Raw genomic sequence first — 22,462 nt, forward strand, 5'->3', positions numbered from 1 at the left:
GTAGCATCCTTTGATTTACGTTACTCGCAAGCCAGTTCTTTCCTATCTGTTCTCTGTCAGAAATTGTTGAAATCTTGTATTTGCTATGCCATTTTCCATTTGTGTTCTTGACTTATGACTTATACTTTTGTACTTTTATACTATCACTTTCCCAGGGTCTTGGAAAGTACAAGAGATAGAAGTGTTCAGTTCACCTTGGTGAACCAGAAGTCCACAGTAGTATATCTTAAACTTGACTAAACTGTAGGTCCCTTGAGGACAAGGACTGACTTTTTTTCTTTTATCCCCAGACCTTGACAGTGCTTGGCACTTGGTAAATGTTTATTGACATGAATGTACATATATGAGAGAGAGAGGACTGTTAATGGGAAATTTATAATTTTGACTATTTATTTAAAGATTTTTATTGAAGTATACATGGCATACAACACTGTATTCGTTTTAGGTGTACTACATAGTAATTTGACAATTCTATGCATTATTCAGTGCTCACTGCAATAAGTACAGTTACCGTATGTCACCATACAAAGTTATTACAATATAATTGACTATATTCCCTATGCTGTACTTTTCATCTATTTGGCTTCCTTATTTTATAACTGGAAGTTTGTAGCTCTTAATTGCTTTCCCTATTTTGTCTATCCCCTCACCCCCCCCCCTTGTGGCCACCACAAGTTTGTTCTCTGTATTTATGAGTCTGTTTACCTTTGCTGTTTATTTACTCATTAGTTTTGTTTTTTAGATTCCATAAATGAGTGAAATCATATGCTATTTGTCTTTCTCTGTCTGACTTATTTCACCTAGCAGAATACCCTCTTGGTCCATTCATGTTATCATGAATGGCATGATCTCATTCTTTCTTATGGCTAATATTTCATTGTGTGTATATACATACCACATCTTCTTTATCCGTTCTTCTATTGATGGACATTTAGGTTGCTTCTGCATCTGGGCTTTTATAAATAATGCAGTAAACCTAGGTTAGCATGTATCTTTGTGATTTAGTGTTTTTATTTTCTTTAGGTAAATACCCAGTAGTGGAAGCACTGGATCATGTGATACTTCTACTTTTAGTTTTGTGAGGAACCTCCATACTGTTTTCCAGACTTGCTGCACCAGTTTACATTCTGTGCTAGTGTTGCCTTTGCTCCACATCCTTATCGACACTTCTCATTTCTTCTCTTTTTGATACTAGCCATTCTGACAGGTGTGAGGTGATACTGTGGTTTTCATTTGCATTTCCCTGATCATTAGTAATATTGAGTTCCTTTTTTTTAAATGGATTTATTTATTTTTTTTAAATATGAAATGTATTGTCAAATTGGTTTCCATACAACACTCAGTGCTCATCCCAAAAAGTGCCCTCCTCAATACCCATCACCCACCCTCCCCTTCCTCCCATCCCCCATCAACCCTCATTTTGTTCTCAGTTTTTAAGAGTCTCTTATGATTTGACTCCCTCCCTCTCTAACCTCTTTTTTTTTCTTCCCCTCTGTTTTGACTCTTATGTGGATCCTGAGAAACTTAACAGAAGTCCATGGGGGAGGGGAAGAGTTTCCTTTTTAAAAAAAAATAAACTCTACACCCAGTGTGGGGCTCAAATTCATGACCCTGAGATCAAGAGTTGCATGCTCTACTGACTGAGCCAGCCAGGCACCCCATGTTGAGCAGCTTTTCATGTGTCTGCTGGCCATCTCTTTGTCTTCTTTGGAAAAATGTCTATTCAGGTCCTCTGCCAATTTTTAATTGGATTGTTTTCTGTGTTGTGAATTGTAAGAGTTATTTATATATTTTGGATACCAACCTTTATCAGATATGGAATTTGCAAATATTTTCTCCCATTCAGTAGGTTGACTTTATATGTATTCTTTCAATTGCTGATTCCAAAAGTTGAAATTCTTGAGCCATTGATTGACAAAGTACTGATTTTATGCTGAATTTCTCATGGATAGAACTACAGTAAGCTGTGGTAGAAAATTATTTCAGACTTTTAACTCAAATGCTCCAGGATTATATATCAAGCAGGTTAAAGGAGTAGATGTAAGGTAAACTTTGTGAGATTTTCCCTATAGTTTCAATCTCTATAGAGGTGCTTTTGCAGTTATCTTTATACATATTCCTAGTTTATTACTATTTTATGAAGGAAAAAATTGTCACGTAAAGGCTATGATATATAGCTGTTAAATTCAGCAAGAGACTTTTGGTTTGAGGTCTGATTTTTGTGGAGTATTTCACTGAGGTGTGTTTCTGCATTGCTGAATGTAGAAGAGATATTATCCTGGTCACTGAATCAATGCTAACAAGTCTTATTACTGGAAAGCTTTAAAAGAATGTATCATTATCAGCTTTACTAAGTGAGTCTACTGAAAATCATTTAATGTTTTTTAGAGTATTGTTGAATAGTGGTTTATTATAGTGCTGCCCCTAGAGGTTTTTAAGATATAGAAAATAAAAGCTTCTATTTATTGATTATTATATTGTGCCAGGCACTGTGCTAAGTAGTTTATGTGTATATTTTCATCTTATTTTCATATCAGTCCTATGAGATTTCACAAATGAAATCAAGAATGAATGAGTTGAAGTAATTGGCCCCATATCTCCTTTGAGGAATGAGAGGCAAAACCAAGATTTGATTCCAGGTTTCTTCCTCTCCAAAGCCTGTGCTCTGAAACTGTTTTATGGTCAAGAAGGTAGTGGATCCATAACGATCCATTAATGATCCATAATGAAAAGGCCTTAGATATTCTATGCTTAGTGAAGGTCTTGGCCTAGTTTTAAAGATTTATATTCCTTATTTACTGTGTTTATATAAATAATTAAAAAAAATTTTTAATGTTTATTATTTTTGACAGAGAGAGAGACAGAGAGAAAGCAGGGAAGGGGCAGAGAGAGAGGGAGACACAGAATCGGAAGCAGGCTCCAGGCTCTGAGTTGTCAGCACAGAGCCCAGTGCAAGTCTCAAACTCACAGACCATGAGATCATGACCTGAGCTGTAGTCAGCCACCCAACCGACTGAGCCACCCAGGCACCCCTATATAAATAATTTTTTTATGTTTATTTATTTTGAGAGAGGGGAGGTGTAGAAAGAGAAGAAGAGAGAATCTCAAGCTGACAGCTTGGAGCCTGACTTGGGGCTTGATCCTATGAACTGTGAGATCATGACCTGAGCTGAAACCAAGAGTCAGACACTCAATTGACTGAGCCACCCAGGCACCCCGTGTTTGTGTTTCTTATTTGTTATTTATTATTTATCGATGTCAGGTCTTTTCACTTCAGAACAGTGATTCTCAGCCCTGGAGACCAGGATGAAATAAGGAGAATAGACAGAATGGAGGGGGATGAAGGGAAGGTAGAAAGTATAATTTTACAAAGGCATATTGATCTTACATTGGCTTTGATTTTAGTCAAAATATTTTAAGATTCTTAAGGGAGACATCATATTTTATGGAGATATAATTAACATACCATAAAATTCACCAATATATATGTAAATTATTTTTAGTAAATTTATAGAATTATGTAACCTTGATTACAATCTAATTTTAGAACATTAACATCACGCCCTAAAGATCCTTTGTGCCAGTTTGCAGTCAGTCCTGTTCCTATATACCTCAGCCCCAAGTGAAAACTAATCTATTTCCTGTCTCTATAGATTTGCGTATTTTAGACTCTTCGTATAAATGAAAGCATACAGTGTGTGGTCTTTTCCTCTGGCTTCTTTCATTTAGCATAATGTTTTAAAGGTTTATCCTTATTATAGCATGTATCCATAGCTCATTACTTTGCATTGCCAAATAATATTCCATTGCATGGATATAACACATTTTGTTTATCCATCAGTTGACAGACACTTGTATTGTTTCCACCTTTGGCTAATGTGAATAGTGCTGCTATGGACACTTGTGTAGAAGTTTTGTGTGGACATATGTTTTCATTTCTTTGGGGAAGATGGTATCATCTAGTTATTCTATACTTAATTTGAGTAACTGCTAGACTGTGTTCTGAAGCAGCTGCATCATTTTACATTCCCACCAGCAATATATGAGTCTATTTTCTCTACATCCTTACTAACACTTGTTACTCTTTTTTTTTTTTTTTTTTTTTAGAGAGAGAGCACATGTGTAAGCAGGGGAGGGGCAGAGAGAGAGAGAGAGAGAGAGAGAGAGAGAGAGAGAATCGTAAGCAGGCTCCATGCCCAGCACGCAGCCTAACTCGGGGCTTGATCTCATGATAGTGAGATCATGACCTGAGTCGAAATCAAGAGTTGGACACTTAACTGACTGAGCCACCCAGGCACCCTGTCTTCTTTTTTATTGTAGCCATCTTCACAGGTATAAAGTAGTATTTCATTGTGGCTTTGAGTTGCATTTCTCTAATGAATCATGATGTGGAACATCTTTTCATGTGTTTATTGGCTATTTGTATATCTTATTTAGAGAAATGTCTATTCAGATCTCAAGCCCATTGGATTATTTATCTTTTCATTATTGAGTTGTAAGAATTTATTATATATTCTATCAGTCCCTTATCAGATTTGTACATATTTTCTGTTAGTCTCTTTGCTTTTCACCTTCTTGGTGGCATCTTTTGAAGCATAAAAGTTTTAAATTTTGATGAGATCCATCTTCTCAGTTTTCTCTTTTATCACTTGTATTTTTTTTTTCAATATATGAAATTTATTGTCAAATTGGTTTCCATACCACACCCAGTGCTCATCCCACAAGGTGCCCCCCTTTTTTTTTTTTCCTTCCCCTCCCCCATGGGTTTCTGTTAAGTTTCTCAAGATCCACGTAAGAGTGAAACCATTTGGTATCTGTCTTTCTCTGTATGGCTTATTTCACTTAGCATCACACTCTCCAGTTCCATCCATGTTGCTACAAAGGGCCATATTTCATTCTTTCTCATTGCCACATAGTACTCCATTGTGTATATAAACCACAATTTTTTTATCCATTTATCAGTTGATGGACGTTTCGGCTCTTTCCACAATTTGGCTATTGTTGAGAGTATCACTTGTATTTTTGTTGTTGTATTTGGGAAATCATTGCTTAACCCAGAATCAATAAAAATCACTCCAGTATTTTTTTTCCTAAGAACTTACTGTTTTAGCTCTTACATTTAGTCTCTGATCCACTTTGAGTTCATTTTTTTGTATGGTATGAGGTAGGGGCCCAACTTTACTCTTTTGTGTGTAGATATATCCAGTTGCCCCTGCCCCTTTTGTTGAAAGGTTTGTTGAAAGTAACCTTTGTTACTTTTTTGTTAACCTTTGTTACTTTTGTTACTTTTGGTTAGTCACTTTTTTGAAAATCAGTTGACCATAAATGTTAAGGTTTACTTCTAGACTCTCAAATCTATTACATTGACCTACAGTTGACCCTTGAGCAATGTGGGGGTTAGGGGCACCAACCCCTGTGCAGTTGAAAATCTGCATATCTTTTGACTCTCTAGAAACTTACTAGTAACAGTATACCAAAGCTTTACCAATAACAAACAGTTTCTTAACACATATTGTGTATGTTATATGTATCATATACTGTATTCTTACAATAAAATAAGCTACAGAAAAAATGTTAAGAAAATCATAAAGAAGAGAAAGCAATTTCACAGTACTGTACTGTAAAATATTCATGTATAAGTGAACCTGCACAGTTCAAACCCATGTGTTTCAAGGATCAATTATATAGAGCTATCCTTATTCTGTTGTTCATTCCTTTTTTTGTTGTTTATTTATTTATTTTGAGAGAGAAAGAGAGCGAGCACAAGCTGGGGAGGGACAGAGAGAGAGAGAGAGAGAGAGAGAAGGAAAGAGAATCCCAAGCAGGCTCTTCACTGTCAGCACAGAGCCCGAAGTGGGTTTCAAAGTCATGAACTGTGAGACCATGACCCAAGCCGAAATAAAGGGTTGGATACTTAATCGACTGAGCCATTCAGGTGCCCCTCTGTTCATTTCTAATTTAATTCTTTTGTGGTAGGAGAGCATACTTTGTTTGATTTCAGTTCCTTTAAATTTACTGAGATTTATTGTATAGTATATTATTTGCTCTGGAGACTTTTCCATGTGTACTTTAAAAGAATGTATATTTTGCTCTTACTGGGAGTGTTCTGTAGATGGCAGTTAGGTCAAGTTGGTTGGTAGTATTGGCCAAGTTTTCCAGCTTCTTTTTGGTTTTCCATCTGCTTGTTTTCTCCATCACTGAGAATGGGGTATTAAAATCTACTATTATTGAATTCTTTCCTTCTAGTTTTGTGAGTGTATTTTATTTTGGAGCTCTGCTGTTAGATGTGTATATGTTCATAATTGTTATAGTATTCTGATGAATTAATCTTTTTATATTTACAAATGTCCCTGTTTATCTCTAGGAACAATTTTGTCTTAGGTTGGTTTTTAGAATTTAGAAGACTGGGGGAACACTCATTTCCCCATTCCTCTTATTTGTTGCTTCTTAACCTTATAGTTTGGGAAACCAGGTGGCCAAACATGTTAGAATTATCATGCCAGAGCAGCACTACTTGTCCCTCTATTTTTATATTAGGGTTCTGAGTAATATTTATTTGTTTTCAAGAGAGAGAGCACATGAGCAAGGGAGGGGTGGAGGGAGGGAGCGAGGGGGGGAGAGAGAGAGAGAAAGAAAGAGAGAGAATCTTAAGCAGGCTCTACTTTTAGCATGGAGTCTAACGTGGGGCTTGATCTCACAACCATAAGATCATGACCGAAGCCAAAATGAAGAGTCAGACACTTAACTGACTGAGCCACCCAGGTACCCGTAATTTTTAAAAAGAGGTTATGGAGTTAAAAATTTTGGAAGGCTTTTTCTAACTTAAATTATCTAATTTTGCCTATTTTTGTCTGTTTGGAAGTCCTTTTATCTTACTTATGGATCTCTGCTCTTGAGGTTTCTGGATAAGTGACCTTTAAGTTAAGTGAAGTGAATAATATTATTATTACTTAAGAATATCCCACCTAAAATGTTAACATTTGGGGAATGTGAGTGAAGGGTATACTGGATTCTTTGTATATGATTGCAGGTTTTTTTCCAAGTCTAAAATTATGTCAGAATAAGTTAAAGAAAAAAAATCTCTACCTAAGTGAGTCATTGTTAGTTACTTTTTCTCACTTGCAGGTAATGCTAGTCTTATTAGATGATTTTCAAAGTGTATTGATTTGAAAGTGTAACCTCACAGATCAATCCTTAGCTCTGGTATTAACAGTTATGTCCTAGTACTGTCACCTGACAGGCAATTTTCTGGGAGTTTTTATAGACTCTTGCCTCACAATCATGTTCATTTAGATGGTAAATCTTGTATTTAGCATTTCCTTAATGTATCTTGAATCTGTTCCTCTTGTCACTGTTTTCATTCAAACCTCAGCATCTCTTTCCTGGATTATTGCAGTAGCTCTCTAACTGGTCTCCGTGTTTTACATTGTATGGCATAGAAATCCTTGGTGACTGGCTGCCTTTCTGTCCTCATCTGCCCACTTCTAATATGTGAGTAAACTATTCATGGTACCACTCATATGCACTTACTCCATACTGTTTCTTGACTTTGCTTGTGATCTTACCTCTGCTTGGATCAGCTAATTTTCTCTCTTCAAGACTCAGTTTGGGTACCTTTTCCAGGAAACCTTAGATTGTCTGACTTCCGGTTTTTGCATGTAGATATCTAGTAGTCCCAGCATCATTTGTTGAAAAGACTGTTCTTTCTCTTTTGAATTTTCTTGGCACCCTTGTTGAAAATTGATTGACTATGAATATATTTTTTTCTGCTGTTTATTTTTCCTCCATTTATCTATACATCTATCCTTATGCCAGTACCACACTGTCTTAATACTATAGCTTTGTAGTAGGTTTTAAAATTGGTAAGGGTGTGTCCTCCAACTTTGTCCTTTTTTCAAGATTATTTTGGTTTTGGCTATTCTGGGTCCCTTGAAGTTCTATGTGAATTTTACGATAAGCTGGTTAATTTCTGCAAAGAAACCATCTGGGATTTTGATAGGAATTGTGTTAAATGTGTAGAACAATTTAGGGTGTTTCTCCTCATTTTGTTTTAGTTCAGGTTTGTTTTTCTTCAGTTTTTCACATTTGATATTTCTGCGTATTTTTGGTTTGACCTGACAAATTGTGCCTCCTAAGGCACTCAATGTAATAGGCATATAGGCTTAACTTTGTGATACGTGTTTGTGGTGAGAAGAGAAGAATTTTCTTTTATTATTATTTTTTATTTTTTTTAATGTTTATTCATTTTTGAGAGTCAGAGAGAGATAGAGCACAAGTGGGGCATGGGCAGAGAGAGAGAGGGAGACACAGAATTCCAAGCAGGCTCCACACTCAGCACATAGCCCCACGCGGGGGGCCGAACTCACGAACCGTGAGATTATGACCCGAGATCAGACACTTACTTAACCGACTGAGCCACCCAGGTGCCCCAGGAAGAATTTTCTTATTGGTGGTTTGACCATTCATTTGAAACACTTTTTTTCCTTATGTGTTCCACATATTTCCACATGTTCCTTATGGAAAGTTTTAGAAAATACAAGAAAGCAGAAAGAAAATTCATTATTCCACCAGAGTTATGTATGTGTGTATGGAAGCTTGTTGTATATATTTTTTCATTTAACCATATAACATATAGAGAATGTCTTTTTTATTTTATTTTTTTTTTTTGAGAGAGAGCATGCACACGTGCGAGCAGGAGAGAGGCAGAGGAAGAGTGAGAGGGGGAATCTTAAGCAGGCTCTATGCCCAGCATGGAGACCGACACAGCTCTCAGTCTCATGACTGTGACATTATGACCTGAGCCAAAATTAAGAGTTCACGCTTAGTTGACTGAGCCACCTAGACGCCCAGGAATGGTTTTTCATCTCACTAAAAGCTACAGTGTTTTTAATGCTGTGTCAGATCTCATTTTGATATTTAACTAAACCTCTGTTAGGCTTGTGTTTAGGAGAGTTTTTCCAAATTTTAAGTGTTTTAATGAATGTTAAACCTTTGCCCAGATTCTTGACTATTTGCTAAGGCAAGTTCCCATAAGTGGTTCAGAGGATGCATATTTTTAAGTCTTTCGTGCCATTTTTTTGGTATAGCATGTTAATATTTGACAGCAGTTTCTTTCTGTTTATATCTGAATGTAAGCTCATAAACAAGTATTTACATTTTTCAGGACTACTGTTAGATGTTCTTAACAGCATGATTGACAACAGTCAAAAGGTAGAACAATCCAATCCATTGGCCAGATAAATGGAGAAGCAAAATGTGGTATATAAAAACAACGGAATATTGTTGAGTCTTAAAAGGGGATGAAATTATTGGGTGCCTGGGTGGCTCAGTCGGCTAAGCGGCCAACTTTGGCTCGGGTCATGATCTCACAGTTAGTGAGTTTGAGCCCCACATCGGGCTCTGTGCTGACAGCTTGGAGCCTGGAGCCTGCTTCCGATTCTGTCTCTCCCTCTTCCTCTGCTCCTTCCCTGCTTGCACTCTGTCTCACTCTCTCTCTCTCTGAAAATAAATAAACACTAAAAAAAAAGGAATGGAGGGGCGCCTGGGTGGCACAGTCGGTTAAGCGTCTGACTTCAGCCAGGTCACGATCTCGCGGTGGGTGAGTTCGAGCCCCGCATCGGGCTCTGGGCTGATGGCTCAGAGCCTGGAGCCTGTTTCCGATTCTGTGTCTCCCTCTCTCTCTGCCCCTCCCCTGTTCATGCTCTGTCTCTCTCTCTCCCAAAAATAAATAAATGTTGAAAAAAAAATAAAAAAAATTAAAAAAAATTAAAAAAAAGGAATGGAATTCTGATACATGCTACAACATGAATGAACCTTAAACATTATACAGAGTAAAATAAGCCAGACACAAAAGGACAAATATTGTATAATTCCACTTATATGAAATACCTAGAATAAGCAAGTTCATAGGGACATAAAGGAGAATAGAGATTACCAGAGGCTGGGAGGATGAGCAGTTTTAATGGATATAGAATTTCAGTTTGCAATGATGAAAAAGTTCTAGAAATAGATACTGGTAATGGTTGTACAGTGTTGTGAATGTACTTAATGCCACTGAATTGTACACTTAAAAATGGCTAAATGGTAAATTTGATATTAACCATATTTTACCACAATAAAAAATACTACTATTGGATTAATTTCAGAATTTTAGATAAAAACCACTTACTGAGAAATTATGTGCTTATTTTACTTATTGTGTGTTACCTTGTAGCTAAAGGTTTGGATACTTGTTTTAAATATGATTGATTGATAGATGGTGCTGAGAACTAAGTTCCTAGCCAACATTCATGCAGTATGAAGACTTATTGAGCTATATGCCAAGTAGTCTGCTAGGCATTGAGGACTACAGTGGTAAACAAGATAAGACACAGTCCCTGGAGTGTGCTGGTTGCTAAGATTGGACAGAAAAAGAACAAACTTCTTATTAAGAAAAAAGGGATTAAACAATCAGGTGACTTGTTTTCTCCTTAATGATTTCCTTTGTGGGGTGATTTTAAAGTATCCTTCCCCCCCTTCAGGTTGCTATGGAAACATAATGACCACATAAGCGGAAGTCCTTTCTGATAATCCTGATACCTGAGATGTAACTGGACTAAAGAGTGGAACAGGAAAAATTTTAGTGCTAACCTCAATTACAATGGCTACTGATTCAGGAGAGCCAGCTAGCACAGAAGATTCTGAGAAACCTGATGGAGTTTCATTGGAAAACAGAGCTCCTCAGGTTGCAGCAACTTTGACAGTGGAAGCTAGACTAAAAGAAAAAAACAGTACTTTCTCTGCTACTGGGGAAACTACAGAAAGGAAGAGGTTCTTCCGAAAGAGTGTTGAGATGATGGAAGATGATAAAGTTGCTGAATCTTCCTCCAAAGATGAGAGAATGAAGACTGCAACAAATATTCCAAGAGTAGAAAAGCTTCCTACAAATGTGCTGGGAGGTGGACAAGAAGTTAAATATGAACAGTGTTCAAAGGCAACTTCAGAGTCCTCAAAAGATTGTTTGAAGGAGAAAAATGAAAAGGAAATGGAAGAAGAAGCAGAAATGAAGGCTGTAGCTACTTCTCCTAGTGGCAGGTTCCTGAAATTTGACATTGAGCTGGGAAGAGGAGCATTTAAAACAGTATATAAAGGATTGGACACTGAAACATGGGTTGAGGTTGCTTGGTGTGAGCTGCAGGTGGGTATATAATCTTTTTGGTTTTAATAAATTCCAGTTTTAGCAGGCCTGGCCTTCTGAATGATCCAGGATTAATATGTATCATGGATTTAAAAAAAAAAATTGAAAGGCTTGTTCCCCACCTCCCTGAAATGATGCTCTTTCCCTAGATCCTCTTAGCTCCTGGAAGCCTTTTTTCCTCTTGGTCTTTTCCCTTCTCTTGTTTTCCCTTCTGTTTTAAAGGGGGGAAAAGCCTATCAATGCCTTCTTTGGGAAAATGTTCTTAATTTATTAACCTTGGGAAATTTCCCCCAAACTCTTGAGGTCTCATTTTGAAAACTTTTAGTAAATGTATGCCTTATAAGTTAGTTGATTGTTATACTAAATATTTAGGAGTGTGATATGTCAGGGATATATTTAATGCAATTCCTACCTTTTCTCTTTTTATTTCAACAAATTTTTAGGGGTTCATATGGTGTTTTTCAGAACAATGTTATGCTTGATTCTTTGAGGGCTTCTATTAATATAAACTTGCTCAATACCTTTAAATTTACCTCAAAGAGGATCTCTGGAAGGAATAATAACCAGAATCTACTGAGGTTAGTCAACTGGAATGTGTTTAGAAAGGAGAAATGAGAACAACAGAATAGTCGAATTACCTAGATATTTGGTTCCATAATAAATGTTCGTGAGGTACTTTTAACTAATGAAGTGCTAGAAGGGGTTATAATAAGAATAGTTTCAGAGAGATGTAGTTCAAATATAAGGAAAACCTTTGTGACCTCAGTCAGCCCATGGGAAATGCCAGTGTTCACATGAGATGCTTAAAATTAAGATTGAATAAAGCAAGTTGCTAAGTACAGGTTTTTGTTTTTTAAATTCCAGTGGTTTCTGTGCATGTGGATGTGTACATATGTGTTGTGATCTCACCCATTCTGAATTTGCTGTAGGTTACCATTTCCTAACTTTACTGTCTGTCAGAATTAGTGTTTGCTTTATATGCAGATTCCAGAGCATGGTGTCAGAGATTCAGATTCAGTAAGTCTGGGATGGGATGCAAGACTTCAATTTTAACAAGCTTACAAAGTGTTTTGAATGTAGGAAGTCCCTTGACTCTAGGGTGTAAGTTACCTAGCAGTCAAGCCATTCTAGTAGTTCTTCAAAGGTGGGTGCATGTGTGGGTTTGCTTGGCTTTCTTCTCACCCCCTTGTACCCCTTTCAGAATTTTATAAGGTCTGTGACACAGTGGAAATATTAAGTAATATGAGAAAATAAATATCAAAATCACCTGAAATTCCAGTATTTTGAGGATGCTTTACACATTTTAGTATAGATATTTCTGGACTCTTTTTTTTTTATTTTTTGCAAAAATGTATAATATATGACTATTTTTTTCCCCAAACAGTAGGATCTTTAAGGTTTTACAAAACCTTTTCTTTTTACTTATGATGAACATCTTTTCATTACCAGCAATTGTGAGTTTACATCATTATTTTTTAAAAAGTTTTATTTGTCAGAGAAAGAATGCACATGCATAGGGGGGAGGGGCAGAGAGAGAGGGACAAAGAGAGAATCCCAAGCGTGTTCCAGTGCTGTCAGCGTGGAGCCTGATGCGGGACTTGAACCCACGAACCATGAGATCATGACCTGAGCCTAAATCAAGAGTCAGACGCTCAACTGGAAAAGCCACCCAGGTGCCCCATACATCATTATTTTTAATAGTCACCCTTTATAAGTTATTTAATCAGTCATCTGTTGTTGGACCTCTAGAATTTTCTCCAGTTTTTCACTATTATAACCACAGTTGTGATCAACATACTTGTATATATAATGAAAATATGTACATTTTAATTTCATTTCTGCATTGTGACATTGGTAACATTGATCTTTGAGTGATACTCTGTAAATGGAGGAAATAATTTCCATTCACTTGTTAGTAGAATACATAGTAAAGATATGTTAAGTATTTTGCAAATTGTATACTCTAGCTATGTTAAAGGATGTTTAGGTAAAACTTAAAATACTCTAGTGACAAGGACTGCTTAGGGGAGTGCCTTCTATCATTCACCTGTGAAAAGACTAAGAGAGTCCATAAGGTCTTACTACTCAAAACGTGGTCCCTGGAGCAGCAGCGTGGACATCATCTCGGAGTTTGTTTGAACTGCAAGTTCCTAGGTCTCAGACCTACTGAATCAGAATCTGCTTCTTAGTGGCATCTGCAAGGTGATTGGTATGTATAGTAGTGTTTGAAAAGCACTGAAATAAGGGACCAGTCCAAGAGCTAGCTGAATCAGAGGAGGAATTCCTTTAATACACCAACTTGAGCTTTGTATTGTATCATACATACTGATTCCTGATATTTGCTGCAGACTTTCCAAATCAAAATCTCTAAGAGATGGGCCCATGAGACTTATTTTTTGAAAGTTCCCCAGTTGATTGGATACATAGCCAGATTTGGGAATCTCTCCTGTGGAGCAAATGTAAATATATAAAATACATTTTTTAATGATTATTTTTGAGAGAGAGAGAGAGAGAGAGAGAGAGAGAGAGAGAGAGAGAAAGCATGTGTGCACATGTGTATGTGAGTTGGGGGAGGGGCAGAGAGAGGCAGGGACAGAGGATCTAAAGCAGGCTCTGTGTTGATAGCAGAGAGCCCAACGCGGGGCGTGAGCCCACAAACTGCAAGATCATGACCTGAGCCAAACAAAGTCAGATGATTAACCAACTGAGCTACCCAAGCGCCCCTAAAATACATTTTAATTTACACCAAGAACAATTGCAATTTTGTATTCTGAAAGGAATGTCAGAATTAGTGGACTTAATTGGTACAGTTTTTAGACATCACTTCATTTTCTGCTTATTTGGAATTAAGAAAAACTAACTTATGAGTACTATGCAGTTTTTAATGTAGAATATTTCACTTTTTTCCAGTTTTCTTTATATTATAATTAAAGTTTTGTAGAAAAACACCCCATTGAATAGTTTAAGTGTTTAAAGTATTCCAAATTCTTTTCCAACCTTTGTTTATATATATGTGTGTGTGTAGTATATAAAGTATTTCCATACTTTTGTTATCAATTTGATATGTATTTTTTGCTAACATCATTAAAATATTTATATTTTATTGCATTCATACCACCTGTTGCTTAAATCTTCTTCCCTGAAATTAGGCAGTTCTTTTTTTGTTTGTTTAATTTTTTGCATGTTTGATTTGAAAATCACAGCTTAACAAAATCTTTTTATACTTTTTTCTCTTGATGGCATTTCCCCCCACTGTGGATATTTGAGCCTTATGTAACAGTTGCTAAAAGCACCAAATCCATTTGTTTAGAATACATTGACCTTATGGCAGTGAAAAGAACCAGAAAAGATAGATTTTACTGCTGATATTTGACTTTGAGGATGTTAAAAATAAACAAACCCTTTGAAGACATAGGTCAGATTTAGGATTTGGCCATAAACATCTGCATTTTAACAGTTTGTCATAGTTTATGGTTTTGGTAACTTGATTTATACATCAGTGGAAAGGCTGACCTATTGTTCTTTGTAAAGAACTTGGTAAATTCTGATAAATTGGTAATTTACTGTGAGTGAGGCTATCAGTCATAAGTGCTGTTGGGAAGACTGTTTATTTTAGTTCATGATGTTGAAAGACCTGGTCAGATGTTACTGAAAGGCCTGTTTAGTTACTCTTAGAAGGAGTCAGTCACAAGAATTTGTAGTATTTTCCTCTTCTAACAACTTGAGAATCAACAGCACTCCCCTTTTACACGTGGAAACATAACCAGCTTTTTCTTTACTATAATTTGGAAAAACACGTCCACTAGTGTATTTGTCATTTGTTTTATTGATGGAACTGAGTTTGCACATAATGGGGCTATTTTCCAAATGGAGGGACATTTTTTTATTTGACTTTCTAAAATGTATTTGACTGTTCTTGTAATAAGCTTCACTGTAGGGTCACATATGTGATTGTGTGCTTCTCAGGGTAATTAAATGGGCCTCCTTTTCTATTTTAACCTAAAAAAATTTTAAATTTTAATCCCAATATGGTTAACATACAGTGTTATGTTAGTTTCAGGTATATAATTCCATACATCACCCAGTGCTCATCAGGACAAGTGCACTCCTAAATCCCTCTCATCTATTTAACTCATCCCCCTACCCACCTCCCATCTGGTAATAACCATCAGTTTGTTTTGTATAGTTAGTGTCTGTTTCTTGATTTTCCTCTCACCACTCTCTTCTTTTTTTCCCTTTGCTTGTTTGTTTTGTTTTCTTAAATCTGACACTATGAGTGAAATCATATAGTATTTGTCTTTCTCGGAGTTATTTCACTTAGCATTATACTCTCTATCTCCTAATGGGCCTCTTTTAAGTAGCATCTAACAAATAGAGCACTAACAAGTCTACCTATAGTCTCTGAGCTGAACCAAAAATGGCACTGAAAAGAAAGATTTTTTTAAATATGAAATTTGTTGTCAAATTGGTTTAAGATAGATTTTTTAAAAAAGACACAGTTGACTGTAGCAAGTTGACCTGTTAAGTGAGCATTCTAATGCTCTTTCATTATAGTAGTGAATGTATTCAGGGCAGTGCAATGGAAGTAGCAGTTTAAATATCCGTATTTGTACACCCATCAAAATTGTGGGGAAACTTGTTTCCATTTTATTTTCATTTATCATCTAAAAGCACTTTGGGGAAAAGTGTATTTTTCAATACCAGCCCGACATTTAATTGTAAAATTAGAATTAGATAATAATATGAAAACAGCTGAACTTCCAAAAAAATAAAGAATAAAAAAATAAATGCTATAATTTCTATTTTTGAATAAATATTGTAGTCCCAAAGTATTCACTCTGGGATACTTTTGCTCTCAAAATATTTTGTTTTGGCTCTCTTGGAAATGTTTCCAGATTCTGTTTGAGCCACACACAAAAATGCTCCATTACATATATAACATACCCAAAATAGTGTTACTCAGTTTGATTCCCTCACTCTCTTCTGACCTAGCTCTCAAAGTGTAATATTCTCATGGATAAAGAAGATTACATTGAAGGGAGGAAGGATAAAGCTTGTTGCTTAAATATATATGTGCTTGTCTTTTTGTTTAAAAACTAGTCATGTAACTTTATCAAGTATAAACCAAAGGCAGGTATTTTCATAAAATGACAAAGTGTGAGAGTAGAAGGAGACAGACTTGGTTTGGGAAATAACATTTATTTTCCTAGTTAGTTCAGAGTTCGTTTTGAGCTAACTATCTGTTTGATAGATAAAATAAATTGATACATCTAGTAGTCTGAATAATTGCACTACAAAGATGTCCATGTCCTAATCCCTGGAATTTATGAATATTTTACCTTAAATTGCAAACAGGAGTTTATAGATGCAATTAAAGATTTTGTGGTGGGTAGATCATCCTACATTATCTGGGTGGGCCAAAGGTAATCACAAAGATCCTTAGAGGGGAAGGATTGTCATAGTCCAAAGGAGCTCTGACAGTGGAAGCAGAGGTTGGAGTGAGGCGATTGATGGCAGTGGGCAATGAACCAAGGAATGTGGGCAACCTTTAAAAGCTAGAAAAGACAAGGAAACATTCTTCCTTAGAGCATGCAGAAGGAACACAACCTTGCCAATTACCTTGATTTCAGTCCAGTGAGACTCATTTTGGACATCTGATCTCCGTAAGTGGAAGGTAATAAATTTGTGTTGTTTTAAACCACTAAATTTGTGGCAATTTATTAAAACCAAAATAAGAAATGAATACAATACACACAGCTGCCATTCATTCATTTGTTCATTCATTCAACAAATACTCAGTTCTACAATGTGTCAGAACTGTGCTAAGTGCTAGGGTCATACTGGGGAGAAAAAGCAGACACAGGCCCTATTTTCATAAAACTTACAGTAGACGGAATTTATACTCAGTAATAAGAAATCTTGGAAATTGGAATTAGTGAAAAGATCAAAGGTCTGTTAAATATAGGTTTGTTTGAAGGAAATGGTAGGGTTGGGAGTATCGGGCAACAGGGATACCATTCCTTTACTACTTAGTTTTCTTTTTTTAACTTTTTATTTTGAGATAATTTGCTACTAACTGAAGAATTTGAAAGATAGCATAGAAAGTTCCTGTATGCCCTTCACTCACTTTCCCCTTATGTTAATATCTTAACCAGAGAAAATTGATCAAAACTTAAGAAATTAAAATTAGTATAGTACTATTGACTGAAGTACAGAATTTATTTGGATTTTGCCAGTTTTCCCACTGATGTGCTTTATCAATGTGGTGATCGATTTAGGGTCCCACATTGCATTTAGGTGCTACATCCTCTTAGTCTCTTCCAGTCTGTGACAGTTCTTCAGTCATGTTTTTTATGATCTTAAACTTAAAAAAATTTTTAATGTTTATTTATTTTTGAGAGAGAGAGAGAGGGCCAGAAAGAGGTAGATAGAGGATCTGAAGCAGGCTTTACAATGTGAGCACAGAGCCCAACACGGGGCTTGAACTAATTGTGAGATCATGACCTGAGCTGAAGTTAAGAATCAGTCGCTTAACCCGCTGAGCCACCCAGGTGCCCCTGATCATGAACTTTTAGAGTATGGCTCAGTTTTTTTATAGAATGTCTCTTCATTGGGGTTTGTCATGTTTTCTCATTATTAGATTTAGGTTATGAATTTTGAGAAGAATACCAGAGAGGTGATACAACCTTCTCAGTGCATCATAGCAGAGGGTACATGATGTTGGTGTGGATTACTGGTAATGATAACCTGATCACTTGGTTAAGGTGGTTTCTAATAGATTTTCTGTACTGTAAAATTAATAAATTTTCCTTTGTAGATTAATACATACCTTGGGAGGAGATACTTTGAAACTATGCAAGTATCTGTTTCTCCTTAAACTTTGTCCAATTGTTTTGGCAACAATTGGTGTATATCTTGCCTGTAATAAGTATTACTGTGGTATTCTAATGGTGATTTTCTACTTGCCACATTCCTTCCACAGTTATTAATTGGAATTAACTCTTAGTTTTATGTGGTTTCTTCCTAAGTATGACCATTAAGTTTCTAAAAGCCCAACAATTGGGGAATTTGTCATTGAGGAACTTTAGTATATTTTAAATTATTAATAATGACATCATACACTTTCCATTTTTCAAAATTAATGTTAATTGTGCACTGTATAAGTACCTGGATAGGTACTTAATTTGAATATTTTATTTAGTCTTTGCAATAGTTCTATGCGATAGAGATGATTAGTTTTCAGATGGTAGAACTGAGGTTTAGATACATTCAGTAACTTGCCCAAAGGGGTAGAGAGCAGTGATTTGTATTCATCAGTGGTATATAAGAAACATTTATATAGATGATTTCCCTCTCATCTTTTGTTTTAATCATTTTAGAACAATTTCTTAAATGGACCCTGTTTAAGGTTCTTCAAATTAAACTACTAAGGCTCAATGGATACTTAATAGTGTCATTTAAGGACACACCCTGGCTTGGGGCCTCTGAGGAACAGTTTAATGGCTGGGTTGCCTTGGTTCAGTGTCTGGCCCTCGTCTTTTGTCTGTGTCCAGAGATGGTTAGACATGTTGGGGAGACTAACTTGCACTAATTCAAAAGCCTAAATCTAGTACACAAGTTTATTAATTTAGAATGAAGAATACAGTTGGTAGGTCAAATGTTCTGTTTGGTCTGTGGGCTAGATACACGGGACACTAAATTATAATGAGAAAGTGGCTTGGCAAGAATAGAGTCAGAACAAAGGAACTAGATGTTCCTGTGTGTGTTCTTCTGCCACGACCATAGACCAAGTAAATGAACTGTATGCTCAGGTCCTGTCTGAATGAGGACATCCTCTTTGTTCAACAGTACTGGTAGACAAGTGAACCTGGTTCTGTATTTGGTTCATTCACCTTCCCATGCGCTATCTTGACTACCATGGATGAGCACTATTTTTAAAGGAATTGATACTGTAGCTAAGAGCTTTAACATGCTAATTAATGGCCAGACTCTGACTGTTACATGCTGATTTTTTTATTAGTACTTTGATGTTACCATTTACAGATTATTGTTATCTTTTAGTTCTGAGACTCTATACCATCTCTCCAAGGAAAGTGGTTTGTGAATGAGGTATCTGCAATCGTTGCTGTGAATACTGTTGATGAGAGGCAAAGCAATGAACTAGAAAGTGCTCAGGATTCAGAATATGGCAGACCTGGGTTCCATTGTTGCCTGTGCCAGTTGGGTACCTTGGGCAAGATAAACAACTTAACAGTTTGGAAACTTAGCTTTTTACTTTTCAAAAAAGAATTAGAATTAATATTTCTGATATGCAAAGGACAATAAAGAATAACATGATGGAAACTGGGTATCTACTGCTCAGCTTGAGAAAAAAAATGTTGAGGATCAGAGATAATTATTATAAAACATGTGGTACGTGTTTGAGTGTTCAGTAAATGATAGTGATAAAATACTGAGCAACCTCATATTTATCCAGAATATTTATTGATAGACTGCTTTGTAAGTTAAACACCATTTTGAAGCCTTCATTGAACTTGTTATAATACTTGAACAAGTTATAATACAGCTTTTATAACATTGTTGATGATTTCTTCCTTCACATTTGCAGAAACAGAGCCACATAGCCTCTGACCTGGTTATGTAGTTCATTGTTGATGTTTGCATTAAGAGACATAGCTGATAAGGCCATAGTTGACCTTTTGGAAATGAAATACTTCTTTGTTTTGTTGTTTTTATTTTTTAATAGTTTTTATTTAAATTCCAGTTAGTTAACATACAAAAAGAAGAAGAAAAACCAGTATTGCACTGTATGTTAACTAACTAAAGTTTAAGTAAAACAAAGAGGGGCGCCTGTGTGGCTCAGTTGGTTAAACATTCGATTCTTGGTTTCGGCTCAGGTCATGATCTTATGGTTGTTGGAATAGAGCCCCACACAGCATGGAGCCTGTTTGAGATTTTCTCTCTCTCTCTCTCTCTCTCTCTCTCTCTCTCGCTGCCCCCCCCCACTTCCCTGCTCATGCATGCTCTCTCTCTCAAATAAAAAAAAGAAAAGAAAAAGAAAAATCAGTTAACATACAGTGTAATATTAGTTTCAGGTGTACAGTATAGTGATTCATCAATTCCATACAACATCTGGTGCTCATCATAAGTGCACTCCTTAATTCCCATCATCTACTTCAGCCATTCCCCACATACCTTCCCTCTGGTAGCTATCAGTTCTCCATAGTCAGGAGTCTGTTTCTTGATTTGCCTTCCTCTCTCTTCTTTTCCCTTTGCTCATTTGTTTTGTATCTTAAATTCCACATATGAGTGAAATCATATAGTATTTGTCTTTTGCTGGCCAACTTATTTCACTTAGCATTATACTCTCTAGCTCCATCCATGTCATTGCAAATGGCAAAATACCATTCTTTTTAATGGCTGAGTTATATTCCATTATATGTGTGTGTGTGTGTGTGTGTGTGTGTGTGTGTGTGTGTACAGCCCACATTGACGAATGGATAAAGAAGATGCCATGTATATATATGTGTGTGTGTGTGTGATATACATATCCATTAGTTGATGGACACTTGGGCTGTTTCCATAACTTGGCTACTGTAGATAATGCCACTGTAAACATCAGGGTGCATGTATCCCTTTGAATTAGTATATTTGTATCCTTTGGGTAAATACCTAGTAGTGCAATTACTGGGTCATAGGGTAGTTCTATTTTTAACTTTTTGAGGAACCTCCACACTGTTTTCTGCAGTGGCTGCAGCAGTTTGCATTCCCACCAACAGTGCAAGAGAGTTCTCCTTTCTGCACATCCTCACCAACACCTGTTATTGACTGTGTTGTTGATTTTAGCCATTCTGACAAGTGGGAGGTGATATCTCATTGTAGTTTTGATTTGAATTTCCCTGACCATCAGTGATGTTGAGCATCTTTTCACATGTCTGTTGGCCATCTGTATGTCTTTTTTAGAATGAAATGCTTCTTATCTTGAATAAATACATATGCATGTTAGTCATGTTGGTACTATGCCTTATCTCAGGAAAGATTTTGTATATGTTGTTAGCATTCCATATATTATGATAGATTAAGTGCTTAGTTAACATTCACAAAAAGATAGTATTTCTTTTTTAAAAAATTTTTTTTAAAGTTTATTTTGAGAGAGAGTACAAATTGGAGAGGGGCAGAGAGAAATGGAGAGAGAGAGAGTCCCAAGCAGGCTCTTCACTGCCATTGCAGAGCCTGATGGCGGGGCTCGAACCCACGAAACTGTGATGTCATGACCTGAGCTGAAATGAAGAGCTGGACACTCAACTTACTGAGCCACACAGGCACCCCCAAGACAGTATTTCTTTTTAAAGTAGTGTGGAGTAGTTGAAGTCAATTTGGCAAATTTGTATTTGACTTCTTTTATTATTATTTTTTAATGTTTATCTTTGAGAGAGAGACAGAGAGCAAGCAGGGGAGGGGCAGAGAAAGAGGGAGACACAGAATCTGAAGCGGGCTCCAGGCTCTGAGCTGTCAGCCCAGACCCCGACACGGGGCTCAAACTTACAAACTATGAGATCATGACCTGAGCTGAAGTTGGACGCTTAACTGGCTGAGCCACCTAGGTGCTCCATGTATTTGACTTCTATTATATCCAGTTATATAATTTAATAATATTGAAAAATTGGTACTTGATACTTTTTTGGTCACCTTACCTAGAGACAGTAAGATTTAGGGATCATTTTTATATAATTTTCCTGACTTCTGTATCAACTCCATTAGCTATCACTGCTTTCTGATTTGCCTTTTGTGTTTCATAATTTCTTTTTTTGTATAAGAACTCTCATTGGTGATGTGTGAAAGTTACCGTATTAAAGTGGTTATCATAATACAGCATTGTGTGTGTGTGTGTGTGTGTGTGTGTGTGTGTGTCAGTGTGTGTTTAAAGGAAGATTACTGTAGTAGCTGAAAGCTGTTCTCTGGATTTTGGTGCTAGTTTGGCAGGTTTACTTTCCACTCACTGAATTATAAGTGGACCTTGGAAGATCTTGGCTATACCTTTTCAGTGGACCTTACCTCCAGCAATACATCTGGGACAGCAGTTGTAATTTTGTAAAGTTCTTTACTCTTAATGCTGACTACTTTTGATTCCTAGGATCAGAGGATAAGATGGAGTAGTTTAGTTTGGAACATGAATGACTTGTATTCTACTAATTTAATCAAGGCATCAAATTTTATTCATTATTCTTCAGAATAGATCTGCTGATCTATCACAAGTGGATGACTTCCAGCTAATTACAGGGACAT

The 22,462-nt window shown here is 36.4% G+C and overlaps 1 protein-coding gene and 1 long non-coding RNA gene across 6 annotated transcripts in view; one reads left to right on the forward strand and one right to left on the reverse strand.

Moving 5' to 3' along the window:
- The window catches only part of WNK3 (WNK lysine deficient protein kinase 3), a 205,089-nt gene that overhangs the window by 13,504 nt on the left and 169,123 nt on the right, over window positions 1-22,462 (forward strand). For all 5 annotated transcript variants that reach the window (XM_040466921.1, XM_040466923.1, XM_040466920.1 and 2 more), the window contains exon 2: window positions 10,521-11,176. In XM_040466921.1, the coding sequence (XP_040322855.1) occupies window positions 10,640-11,176 (537 nt within the window). In that variant the 5' untranslated portion in view covers window positions 10,521-10,639. The remainder of the gene's footprint in view (window positions 1-10,520; window positions 11,177-22,462) is intronic.
- LOC121024723 (uncharacterized) lies at window positions 7,396-17,617 on the reverse strand. The gene is made up of 3 exons (XR_005787799.1): window positions 16,796-17,617; window positions 7,982-7,984; window positions 7,396-7,407 (listed from the first exon to the last, which is right to left on the reverse strand). It is a non-coding gene; the product is annotated as an uncharacterized LOC121024723 (long non-coding RNA).

Source organism: Herpailurus yagouaroundi, unplaced genomic scaffold (assembly GCF_014898765.1).
Source record: "Herpailurus yagouaroundi ecotype Mexico unplaced genomic scaffold, PumYag 67005, whole genome shotgun sequence".
In the NCBI taxonomy this organism is placed as follows: Eukaryota; Metazoa; Chordata; class Mammalia; order Carnivora; family Felidae; genus Herpailurus; species Herpailurus yagouaroundi.